General features: G+C 43.5%; 1 protein-coding gene across 11 annotated transcripts in view; it reads left to right on the top strand.

Annotated features, from left to right (window-relative positions):
* Positions 1-13,048, top strand: part of atp8a2 (ATPase phospholipid transporting 8A2) — a 48,474-nt gene that overhangs the window by 25,872 nt on the left and 9,554 nt on the right. For all 11 annotated transcript variants that reach the window (XR_011238971.1, XM_069512693.1, XM_069512690.1 and 8 more), the window contains 7 exons: positions 4,130-4,302; positions 8,281-8,464; positions 9,297-9,407; positions 11,277-11,351; positions 12,144-12,266; positions 12,700-12,778; positions 12,868-12,929. Coding sequence is in view for 10 of the 11 variants with exons in the window: in XM_069512693.1 (XP_069368794.1) it covers positions 4,130-4,302; positions 8,281-8,464; positions 9,297-9,407; positions 11,277-11,351; positions 12,144-12,266; positions 12,700-12,778; positions 12,868-12,929 (807 nt within the window). In the remaining variant the exon portion in view is untranslated. The remainder of the gene's footprint in view (positions 1-4,129; positions 4,303-8,280; positions 8,465-9,296; positions 9,408-11,276; positions 11,352-12,143; positions 12,267-12,699; positions 12,779-12,867; positions 12,930-13,048) is intronic.

Raw genomic sequence — 13,048 nt, 5'->3', positions numbered from 1 at the left:
GTGACAGAATCTGCACCTCAGATACGAGCACGTCTATCTCTACCTTCTTTTCACTCAGCAGGACTCCCTCGTTCTTTCAGTCTCGTCCCACTCCCTGTCCCTCGTTCTCTCCCTTTTCTCATTCATCTTACTCACTTATTTTTTTTGTATATTTTGTACTCTTGTTATAAAAGCTCCAGAGATCCTGGTCTCTCTGAATGGAGAGGGTGGCCTGGAACAGCATTTTCCCATCCTTTCTGTGTTCATATATACATGTATATATTTATATATACATACACAGGAAAGAGATAAGTGTGTTTGTTCTCATGCATTTTATGGTGAAGTGTGCAATCAGAGAAGGTGACCTGTGATATCTCAGACTGCCTTCATGCCCTGCCCATTCTGTGATCCAAATATAAACCTGATAAAATTCCGTGCAGCAGGGCCTGTGGACATGGTTTACAAAGCGTGTGTGGGTGTGTTCCCTCGCTCTCCGAGCTCAGATGCACATGAAAAATAAACATTTATTTTGGAGCTTAAAAACACTTGCTAATGAGATCTGTCATAATGAAACAGTGCAATCAAAGCATTAACCTTTTCTTTTTTTCTTTTCCTCTAAGCTCTCCAAAAATAGCAGTTCATTTTAGGCGTGAGAAAGAGGGAAACCACACAGGGAAGCGTTTTTCTTTGCTCTCGTGTTTGTTCCCGTTCAGAAAGTGTTAACAGATCATAGTGGACCCAGCTGTTTCTTTTCATGTTAAGACGTTGTTCTTTTGTCAGAGGGATTCAGTTGGGTCTGGTCTTGCCGTGTTTCGTATGAGGCTGACTCTTAGCTTTAAGAGCTAACTAGTGTTTGCACCATAGTTACTTTTTTAATCTCCTATAGCTTCCCTGCAGACTTAGCCTGGTTATTATCCCTGGTTATCTCAGCCATTGAAGCTTTGACTGGACCTGCTGTGACAAGTCACTGTGATGTATTAGTGCCTCAATGCTAAGCAGCTGAATGTTTGCATTCACAAAGGGGCTCACCCATACACGTGACCCTCTCTGTGCCTGTATGGCCTGATCATTATACCAGACAATTAATCATCGGGCCATCATTATATTTCTGCAAATAGATTGCAAAAGATGTAAAAATTTGCACACAAAAAAAAAAACTATCCCAATTGGTGGAAAACTTCAAGCATCAACAGTCAAAAGAACATCATTACCTCCACCAAGGGGGGTTATGTCTTCGCTTCTGTACATTTGTTGGCTGGATGGTTTGTTTGTTAGCTCTTCAGGAGGATTAAGCAAAAGCTACCGAGCAGATATCCACAAAACTTGGTGGAAGGATGGGACGAGGGCCAAGAACGAACTCATTTAATTTTGGATCCAGACTAAAGAGTGAATCCAGAATGAAATCAAAGTTTCTAAACATGTCCCCCTAGTACCTTTATATTGGATAAAAGACATCATGATAGTAAGTGTTTCCACTTTAAGGGCACACACATGAACTTTGACTCTCACGTTGGGTATGTGTGACTGTTGCATTAATGCTGCAGTAAACAAATGCCAGTCTGAAGAAACCTGATTCGGGCAGTCAGGGATGTGATGTCACAAACCTCAGAAACCAATCCTGTTACCTTGTAGGCGGGGCTCAGTAGCTGGAAAAGGCTCCTCAACCAATCTGCTGTGAGGGTGGAGAGATGAGGAGGAGGGGCGGGGTAAGAAATGATGAGGAGAGGTGTTAAATTACATTTAATCCATTTTTAGGCCATGAGGGGGATTTTTTCAGACAAAGGTTTTGAGTATGTCATACAAGAAACAAAGGAGAGTTTTAGGGGAAATAATAAGCAGCTGAGTTTAATGCTGTGAAATGTATTTTTTCACCAATTTCCTTTGAAATAATTCATGAAAAAAGTCTGGCACATTTGCAATGTAAGGGGACTCTTGCAGAGGTATGTGCTCTAATTGCCATTGTAGTCTACAGTGTTTTTATACTATAATTTTTCACTTATGTGTTGTTTACTTTGCTTTATGCTGCTAAAGCTTTGGTGTTCATTCTTCTGTGATGGGGTGAAGACAAGCAGAGAAAAAATAAAACGATTCTCATCTCACACGCCATGTACACACACACACACACACACACACACTAACAACCCATGCATGTGTCTGTCACATATGCATACACGTGTTTTACTCCGCTAAAAAAACACATGCACTTCACACACGCACACACAGCCCCTTTGTGTTTCAGAACTCTGACAACCTGTAATCTGCTTTAATCCCTTCATTATGTTTTTGTTTTCCTTTCCCCTGTTTGGGGAAAAAGGTGAATGCAAACAGGAATTCCAGCTCACAAAGAAAAACACACAGCCTCAGGCTGAGAAAACAAGAGCGGGGTATTTTTTGGGGAAAGAGGAGGCATGTGTGCGTCGCTATTTGGCAAGAAGAAGAGCGACTCTGTTGTTGATGGGGTTGTCTCACATACATAGACTGTACATGTGAGCCTGGTTGTTTCTGCTCGCTGTGTTGTCTCTTTCACACACATGCTGATGGTTTGACACAGGGTTCATCTCCCTGTGGGTCACTGGACTCTCTCCGGCCTCATGGCCGACAATAACCCACTGAGAGAGATTATGTAGATTCTTAACGGCACCAAATGTCCAAATGTTTGTGCACTTTTCTGTCTGGAGTTTAGTCTTCTGTAGCTGATTGCTCTGTTATTGTTGTCCATGTTTCCATAAACAATTCCTTTTTTGGGTTATTTCACTTTGCGTCATTCCTTGTTTATTATGTGTATAAGCTGAATTCCACATGTTAAACTAACAAAAGTGTCCCGAGATAAGAGACTAAGTGAGCTGTCAGCGACTGTACTGGATTCTACTTAATGGATTAAAGGTCTTGTTCAATCTGTTTAGTGTTGGAGTGATTTTAACAGACTTCACCCTGGTGATGTTCCTAATGTAAAGAGCTGTTCGTAAACACTGTGTCAGGGCTGTTTAGTAGAAATAGGTTTTAATACGCGTTAAGTTAGATTTCTTTGTTCTGACATGTTGTAATATGACGGACTATGAAGAGGAAATCAATTTGGACATTTCAAGAATAATGTCATAATATTACAGGAATCCCAATCGCATTGTTTTTTGAGAAACGAAGAAACCCCCTTTGAATATCACACAGATGTAACCAACAGTAACCTCACAGTCGACCACTACCAAACATTTCCTCCGACACTGAAGTAGTATATTGTTCTTCTATTGTGTCGATGCTCTGTAACATTGGGATCTTATGGAAATCAGACTTTAAATCTATGTGTGTGTCCGGCTGGTAGCTTGTAGCGTGCCTGCTCCTCCACATGGAATTCATTACATCTCCATGGAACGTTTATTTTCTCTATTAATCTCTGTTCCTCTATTATCAAGAGCTCCATCAAAACTGCCACAAACTTCTGCCTTTTAGGCAAGCCGACATTCTCAAACACACACACACACACACACACAATTACACTTTGCTGTTATAAATGAACAATGCATTCATCACACTCATTTATCTGTTTCACTTTTCTCCTCTGGCTCTGTGTTTGTCATTTGTCTCAACGTGCCACCACAACCTTGCAGCATCAGCGTGTTGTCATGATGCTGAGAAACAACTGTGAGCTTTATATTGGCGTTCATAATCGTTTTAATGTACACAGGAGCAAATTCTTTCCTCACATGAAGAGAGCCTGTGCAGCCGGCACCATATGTCTTTCATTTATCGCTGGTGGTTTTAACTTTTCAACAAATTGGTCTGTGTGTCATATTTTAACCTCCACGATTTCCCCACAAAACTTGAAACCAGGGCCACTGTCAGATTGCATAAGACAAAGAATCGCTTTCAGGTTGAGATGTAGAATTATGATTGGTCAGAGTGCAGATTAGGATTTACAGAACGTGGTTGGCAGGTTAAGAGGTTTGGTTTTCATTGGAGGCCAATAGTATTTCATCCTACTGCACATCCAAATGTGTGACAGTTGAAGAGATGGAGGAGATGGAGGCAGTAAAAGCTTTTTGATAGAATGTCAATTTGTCTTGGAACTGAAAGAGGGGATGATTATGTCTGAGTTATCTTTATTATGAGTAAAACATGATTCAAGAAAAAACTTTTCTCTGTGTCTTTGTCTTAGGCCACTCGTGCCACGCTGACGGCCCACTGTTCGTCGCTGGGGGATTCTCTGAGGAAGGAGAACGAGCTGGCGCTGATCATCGACGGTCAGACGTTGAAGTACGCGCTGTCCTTCGAGCTCCGCCAGGCTTTCCTTGACTTGGCTTTGTCCTGCAAGGCCGTCATCTGCTGCCGGTAAGGAAAACACTCATTGTATATTAATCCAAATATATCTGTGGTAGAGTTAATAGAAACAGTCAAAATTTACGCCCTGTCATCAAATGAACTGAAGCAAATCAGTCTGAAAGACGCCTAGACAAAGTCTGGAATTTTAATCAGTCAGGAGGACAAGCTGTGTGCATGGAGACGTCTGCACAGATACTCAACGTCATTGTGCTGCTGTGGGAAACATGTAAATCATAAGATCCACCCAGTGAATTTTTTTAAGATAACATGTTGACATAAATTCCTTGATTTTAGTTGCTTTTTGTACCAGACTTAGACATTCGTGGACATTCTCCACCTTTTTTATAGATAGATAGATAGATAAAGCTGGATGGAAGGATGGATAACTAGATGGATGGACAGATGGATAGATAGAGTTGTAGATGGATAGAGAGATGGATGGACAGATGGATAGACAGATAGATAGAGTTGTAGATGGATATAGAGATGGATGGTATCGGTAGATAGAAACTGATAGATGGATATTATAGATTTTGTGATTTTAATAACACCTGTTCTTCTTTTATTACAACACGTATATGACTGTGGTTTAACCACAAATGGTCTCCATAAGCTAAAGGTACAGGTTTGTGTTGTAACGACACATTAGACAACATGTTATGAATGTTGTTAAATGCCAAAGCACCTATGTGCAAGTCCAGAGTAAGTGTTCACAGGACGAGGTGGTGGTGAGAATGTGTGTCCCTGTGTTTAAATCCTGAAACTGCTCATTTTAATGAAAGGAAGCAAATCAGCAACTGGAAGCAGCTGTTATAAGAAAAAATACACAAACAAAACCCTTAAGTAAAAGCTCAACTGAACCTCAGCACAGACGGGGAGAATGTGTGTGTCCGTGCACAGGCCTGCATACCTGCATGTGTTTGTAAATGTTGTCGGTTGCCCACGGTCTGCAAATGAATGAGGATGATAAAAGTCTGTCCTGCTGCACAGCAGGAGAAGTGTAACATGCTCAACTGCATGGAAATGTCAAAGTCATGACTCACTTACTGCTGGTACCCCAGGAATGGGCACAAGAACGCACGCACGCACGCACACACACACACACACACACGCACGGACAAAAGACGCGTGGAAAGTCTTTTATTAAACATCACAGCTGGTGCTGAGTGGAACATGACCAAAAAAGGGAACATGCAGTAAACATAGTATGAACAGAGTGCACTTTGTATCAATGGAAATGTATAATGGCTGTGTGTGTATGCGTGCATGTGTGCGTGTGTGTGTGTGTTCATGCAGCCAGGAGGGAAGTAATTGACTCTCTTGCGTATCCAGCCCATATCCGGACTAGGGTCTCACAGGCCTCACAAACAGCCTCCAGCTTCCTCTCCTCTGCTCCTTTACTACATCCCTGTGCTCCCCTTTACCTCCATTCCTCTATCTCTCCCTACCCCAGTGAGAGCTTGGTACCAATCACCCCTTCCTTTTTTTTTTACATGCAGACCAAAATGAGCATAGAGCATGTGAAGAAAATTAATTTTAGACCATGTGTAAAAGTCGACTTCAGGTACCGAAGTGTGAAGGTGTGGGGAGTTTTGATAGAAAGCTTTGTACTGTGATGTCAATGATGATGTCGCAGTTTTAGGCGACTCCTGTGATGTGTGTGTGTGTGTGTGTGTGTGTGTGTGGCGGCACTGTACTGCATTACTATATAATGACTTTTAAGTATTAAGGTGTCCCTGTGATAATCTCTCTGTATCTGCTGTATGCGTATGATGGATGGGTGTGTGTGTGACTCAGGGGCGGAGGCGTTGAGTGCACTCATACGCATGGGTTCCTGACTTCAGTGTGCGTTTGTTTATAGGAGGACTTTGCGGCTGCTTATTTTCTGCTCAGTTCCACCGTGGAGAGCACCGCGAGGCTTTCATCTACCCGATGCCACTTTACACAGTTGCAGACGCCGTTAGCCATGTTTAGAGGAAAAGGAGAGCAAGAAAGAAAGAGGGGAGATAAAGGGAGATTTGTGATGAGAGGCCTGGGAGACGCACAGGCAGACGCAATCGCGCACACTTCAGACGCAGGAACAGGAAAATACAAAGAGCAGAGGTTGATCCCATCCTTCAGCGATGAGAGAGAGGCCAAGTCTCTGAGGTTTTCCCCCTGGAAATATCCTGTGGCGTGTGTGTGCGGAGGAGGAGGCGGATTGTGCGTGTGTGTAAATGTGTGCTTTTGCACAACGCCAGTGTATGAATGAAGCGGACCACCCGGCTCTGTGACTTAAGCTTGACCGGTACATGATCCTACATACATATTCATAGAAGAACAACCATCACTGACCTGTAGCCTCCAGCCGTGTTTGAGCGTGCGTGCGTGCGGGATTTTTCAGCTGCTCATGATTTGATTTTGTCATATCTTTATCAAAGCAACATATTGTATTCTGTTTGCATGTGATGCCTCTTGTGCCTGCACATAATTTAATATCGTAACATCATTATCAGAGCACTGACGAACATAGCAGAGCTGCACCTGACACGCACACACACTGACACAGAAACACTCATTGTGAAAGTCTCTCTTGAACTGTTTAGAGTATTGGCACCACTTTAAGAAGATCCTCAAGCATAGATACTCGAGTTACCAACATCTTATACTGCACGTCTCTTCGAAACTATATTTAGGGAAATATAGTATAAATGTTTAATATCTGGATTTCATCTATGAATGTGTGTGACACGATGTAGAGTACCTCCTTCACCTTACCAGTTTGAAGAGAACAACCAGATAACATCATGTAAAACTCAATCTGAAAATACATTCAATTACAATAAGAATACTTTCCATTATTTGTCTCTCACACTGTTCATTAGACACTCTCATGTCCTGTACGATGAGAAATCGGACTTTGCTTTGTTGCACAAGTGAAATCCCTGTTCCAGTGTTGGTTTTCTCCCTTTGTCGACGTGCAGTATTTGTTTTCACCACAGGTTGTGAGGGCAATGCTCACTTGAGCTTTGTGCATGTGAATGACAGTGAACTGGCAGAAGAATATGCCTCCTCATGCAGAGAGTGTTGTGAAAATAGAGAGGGAGGCAAATTCAGTTGCAGTGCCTGGGTCAAGAATGCAGCGTTTAAGAATGTAAACACCGAGTGCGGTTGGAGGTTTCCTCTCACAACCTCCTCCGAAGATCACAACCAGTTACAAGTGATTGTTCCTAATCTCAGCTGACATTAGGCGAGAGGCGGGGTACGCAATGGACAGGTCGCCAATCTGTCATTAATCCGTCATATGGGCTTATATTCACACCCACTGGCGATAATCAAATATTTTCTTCTTTTTTAAATTTTGTCTCCAGCACACACCAATCAAAAACATATCACAACTTCCGTCTGTGGCAAATGGAGGAAGAGTAAATCTAAGCAGAAAACCACCATGGGGGAGGGGACAGCATGGGATGGAGGGTGTCATTTCATAGATGCAACACATGACTCCATTAAGTGTCAAGAAAAATACCCATAGTGCTTCAGCAAGCAGTGGCCCTGAGGGGAAGCATCTGTAATCGAGCTCGGTCCTCCATTGTTGGCGGAGAGACAGAACCGGTTATAGACAGAGGATCAGTGATACAGGTCAAGAGGGTGGAGTACCACTGGAAGCTCCCCCGACACACACACACACACACACACACGTATACAGGCAAGCACACACACACATACATAAACGCATCAAACATGAGCTTCTCGGTTTTTTGAGCAGAACAGTGAATCATTGTTTCCTAATACCAGGTGAAGAGCAGTAAACAGAGCTGTGTCAGTCCTTTATCTGTCTCTCTCTTTTCTCTCTTTCAACTCTTTTTCATTTTTAACTCATGACTGTTATTTGCTTGCATTTCTTTTTTTTATTTTCCCATATCTTGACCTCTACCCCCTAAAGCTGAGAGCTCTATGAATTGAACATAAACCATCTCTACCTATTTCTTTTTACTCTTCCCTCAGAGTGTCTCCGCTGCAGAAGTCCGAGATCGTGGACATGGTGAAGAAACACGTGAAGGCCATCACGCTGGCGATAGGTGACGGTGCGAATGACGTGGGCATGATACAGACGGCTCACGTCGGAGTGGGGATCAGCGGCAACGAGGGCATGCAGGCCACCAACTCCTCTGACTACTCCATAGCACAGGTGGGCTGCGGACGAATCATGGAGTCGTGAGCATAGATAATGGATGCGTGTTTGGTTGCCCACACTGCTGCGGTGTCTTTAGGCAAGACATTGAATCCTCATCTGCTCACTGTTCACTTAATCCTGACCTTTGACCTTCCTTTAGGGGGGGGACAACTGAAAGGAGAGTTTGTTTACAGGGGCCACTCGCATATCATGAGGTCAATACAGACTCACAGCTCTTAACAGTTTTATATTCTGAGACAGAAGAGAAATACAAGTAAATATATGTATTTGATTAATCTTAGCAAGATTGTAGAAGCAATTTTACACAAATGTTTTTTTAACAGATAAAGAAGAGCGGATGCCACATCCATCTTTATTTTCAGCCCATGGTCAATTTAGCAAGGAGACAATGGAGAAAAATATCTGGGTTGGTGTAACTCCTTTTATGTTAATTGAATATCTTTGGTAAGACAAAACAAGCAATTTGTAGACGTCACTTTAAAACTGTGATAGGAGACTTCTATTGATTTGTAATAGATAGATGATTGTTATGTTTCTTATCTACATAGCTGAAAAGATGTGATTAGGCTGAAATAACCTGAGGGTTCAGGAGTCTTGTCTTTTCTGTGTCTGTCTCTCACGCAGATGTTTTCTGTCACTTACACTGTTTTAGTTTATCTCTTCACCTCTGGGCGTCTTACACAACTTATCTTGATCAGTCAGCGTCCTCTCCCCTCAGCTCTCTCCCTCTCTCCTCTCCCTGTGACATTCTTCAGGCCATTTTCTGTCTCTTATCATTCATCTTAGTATCTATGCTGACATTTCTCTCTCTGTCTCTGGTTGGCAGTTCTCCTACCTTGAGAAGCTGCTACTGGTCCATGGGGCATGGAGCTACAACCGTGTCACCAAGTGCATCCTCTACTGTTTCTATAAGAATGTGGTCCTCTACATTATAGAGGTGAGAGCTCTGCCACCACATGCTCTTTGTTTCACACACACTCGCACACACACACACAGGCTTACACACAGGCTTACACACACACAGTTACATTAACAGAGATGTTTTGCAGCTGTTTGTCGACGTGGCGGACAGTGATGGACGAGGTGCCCTTCTGGTGTCTGCTTTCTGTCTATTTTACTCAGGGCAGGCATCACACACACACACACACACACACACACACACACACACACACACACACACACACACACACACACACACACACAGAAAAAAACGTGTTGTAGATCAGCAGCGTTGAGACCTTGGCTCCAAGGGTCGACTTGTGTGTGTGTGTGTGTGTGTGTGTGTGATGCCTGCCCGTCTGTAATGGGGAATTTGTCAGCTGTGCTCCACCCTCCCCCTGACATTAAGGATGCCAGCAGGTGCAGGTCCTCATGGGAGCTGCAGCCTGTTGCCTACTGTCCCACTCACACCACCACTGTGTGTGTGTGTGTGTGTGTGTGTGTGTGTGTGTGTGTGTGTGTGTGTGTGTGTGTGTGTGTGTGTGTGTGTATCCATGATTATTTCACATGATTGGCTCCCTGCAGAGCACTCTAGGCCAAAGGTTAGAGACTGTCTCTGTCCACTTAGAGGAGACAGAATAAGGGGGATGGGTGTGTGTGTGTGTGTGTGTTTTGTGTATCTGACCTAACCCCTAGGCTGTATGCTCCACTGTATGCCATAGGAATACCACAACTCCCACCAGTGGCCCCAAACATTTTCTCTATCGGCCCTCAGATCAGCCTGTGTGTGTGTCTGTGTGTGTGTGTGTGTGTGTGTGTATAAACAAGGCGTTAATGAAGGTTTCCCCTGGGCCACAGTCACATTGAGGCATTGTGTTTTTGTAAATTAAGCTCTGTAAAGTCAGACTGTGGTTTCAGAGGCAGCCACAAGCTGCGTCAGGAATGCTTTTAAAACTTCATGCTCGATGGTTTTAATGGAGCCACAGGAAGTACAACCAGCATATTGTACATTGAAAAATTGATAAGTCTTTGCCAAATCATGATACGTTGGAAGGACTTTTTTAAACAAAGTGGACCATCGTCTCTCTCTGCCTCAAACAATTCCTGTCAACGCTGCTGAGGCGGAGGTGATGTTTGCTGCTTTTATTCCAGGGGTTTCCTCATGAGGATGACAAGGAATTCCTATTGTGTGTTTGAGCAACATCATTCGAAGGAAATCTGATCTCAGTTTGTCCTAGAATCACAGAAATTGTTAAAACATCCCACCAGGCACCAGAATCGCACCTCATCATCTTCTGATTGAGGCTTCATCCACACATTTTCATTCAAAATAAAACATTTTGTTTTGGCTTCATATCAGTTTTAATCTGGAAGAGGGTCATGGGATAGGATAGTGACGAATCAGCAAAGGTTCCGTCAAGACCAACACGACCCAATCAGCAAAGGGTTGTGAGTGTCATCATTTTAAAACATCCCCGTTTCGGCCTCTCCAGACTAAAACACTGCCCCGAAGTTTTCAAACTAAAATGAGGCCAGCAGAGTTTCCAAACTGGACCCCAGGGGGATCCGTAGCAGAGCTGATGCATTTTCAAATGAAAACTTAGTAGTCTGGATGTAGCCTGAAACTACTAAGTTAAATGAGCCCAGGTCACAAGCATTGTGCAAGATTTATGGATTCTTCATCTTCTGCAATTTACAAAATGCTCAGTGTACATCCTTCAAGCTCTACTACTTGTGTATTGGTACCAGCGGGATGAATTTGTCGATCTCTCTGCACTGTTTCCACTATCAGTGCATCCCTAAAGGCAGATTTACCCTCCGCTATTGTTCCTCTCATCCCCCTCTCATCCCTCTCTTTGTGTCCCAGCTCTGGTTTGCCTTTGTGAACGGCTTCTCTGGGCAGATCCTGTTTGAGCGCTGGTGTATTGGCCTCTACAATGTGGTGAGTTTACATCTCGACACGCCCTCTAAAATTACTACTCTTTCACTCTTCTCCATTTCTCCACTATATCTTCCCCCCCTCTGCCTGTTTGACGTTCATCCCCCTCTCTCTTGCTGTCCACCTATCTCTTGATCAATCTCACTCTACTTTCTTATCACTGCTCTCTACACAGACATTTGTATGCACGTGTTTGTGAGAGAGAGCGTGTCTCTATGGCTGCTATCACTTTTCCTGTCGGCCACCTAGTATAATTTTTCGAGTGAGCCCATGTGAGAGTAAAGCAGGAGAATGTCTGGAACATTCACAGCTAACATGACGGACACAAAACTGGAAGAAGACCGATATCTCATGATGATAAGAGGAGCCGTACACGCAGAAGATGCTGAAAGAGATATCAACTCAGAAAGAAAATGAGATTTGAGAACATCTGGCGATGCTCGTGTTGATGTGCTGTAAACAAAAACATGTGATATCTGGAGCATAATTAACGCGTCATGCTCTGCATCCTGCATGCTCTACCCATGTGCCACCCCTAACATGAATGTTCCAGACATTTTTCTGCTGCTCGAACAAGCTCCTGCTGTGTTCCTCATACGTGAAAGACAAACTGACCAGATCCAATGTTCTGAACATTTTCCAGAGTTCATGTCTGAAAACGTCGATTGAAGTAGTAGTAGTAGATGTAGTGCGATATTAGCATTGTCCAGTCAGTAGAAGTACACGTGTCTGTGTATACAAACTTATCTGTCACTATGTGTCACTAATGTGTGTGTATTTGTGTGTGTGATCCAGATATTTACTGCACTGCCTCCGTTCACGTTGGGGATATTTGACCGGCCGTGCAGCCAGCAGAACATGCTCCGATTCCCGCAGCTCTACCGCATCACGCAGAATGCAGAGGGCTTCAACACCAAGGTACAGGCACACACACGTTTACAGTCTGCGTTCACCTACGCAAACAAACAAACAAGCCGAGTGCTTCATCTGACAGTTAAAGTTAAATCTGTCATCTTTGCGCTCTGAGTCCAACCCGTCACATGTTGCGGCTCGTCTGCGGGCCTGACGAGTGATGCCTGCTGTTTGTTTGGGACACCAGCGAGTAAACAAGTGGCGTGGAGACTGAGATGTTTCCATGGCGACCCCTAATGAAATTCATAGGGCCAGAATAAGGAAGTCTTTCATTTTGGAGTGTGCCTGTGTGTGTGTGTGTGTGTGTGTGTGTGTGTGTGTGTGTGTGTGTGTGTGGAGCACAGGAGGGCACTTTTGGAAGCAAAAAAGTTGTGTGTTTTGCAGTTTTTTGTGTGTGGGGTATAAATGTGTTCTGACCTGTTTTCTCTCTGTCTTTCAGGTGTTTTGGGGACACTGCATCAACGCACTGATTCATTCAATTATCCTCTTTTGGTTTCCGCTCAAAATGTTAGAGCACGGTGAGTGAATTATCACAGTAACAGCGTAAATTGATTGTGGATTGTGTCACACTTTGTCATGATGCATATTATTTGTTTTTCCCACACAGACTCGCCCTTCAACAACGGTCAGGGAAACGACTACCTGTTTGTTGGGAACATGGTCTACACAGTAAGTATTTTACTTGTGTGTTATATTTTTGCTCCTGTGTCTTTTGGCATACAGTTGTGTTTATATTTTTGAATGTGCACAGTGTTTGTGTACACACCAGCGTTGTGCAGCTTCCTCCG

This window comes from Paralichthys olivaceus, chromosome 17 (assembly GCF_024713975.1).
Source record: "Paralichthys olivaceus isolate ysfri-2021 chromosome 17, ASM2471397v2, whole genome shotgun sequence".
Classification (NCBI taxonomy): Eukaryota; Metazoa; Chordata; class Actinopteri; order Pleuronectiformes; family Paralichthyidae; genus Paralichthys; species Paralichthys olivaceus.
The sequence above is the reverse complement of the archived record's forward strand: the minus strand, read 5'-3'. Positions and strand labels throughout refer to the sequence as shown.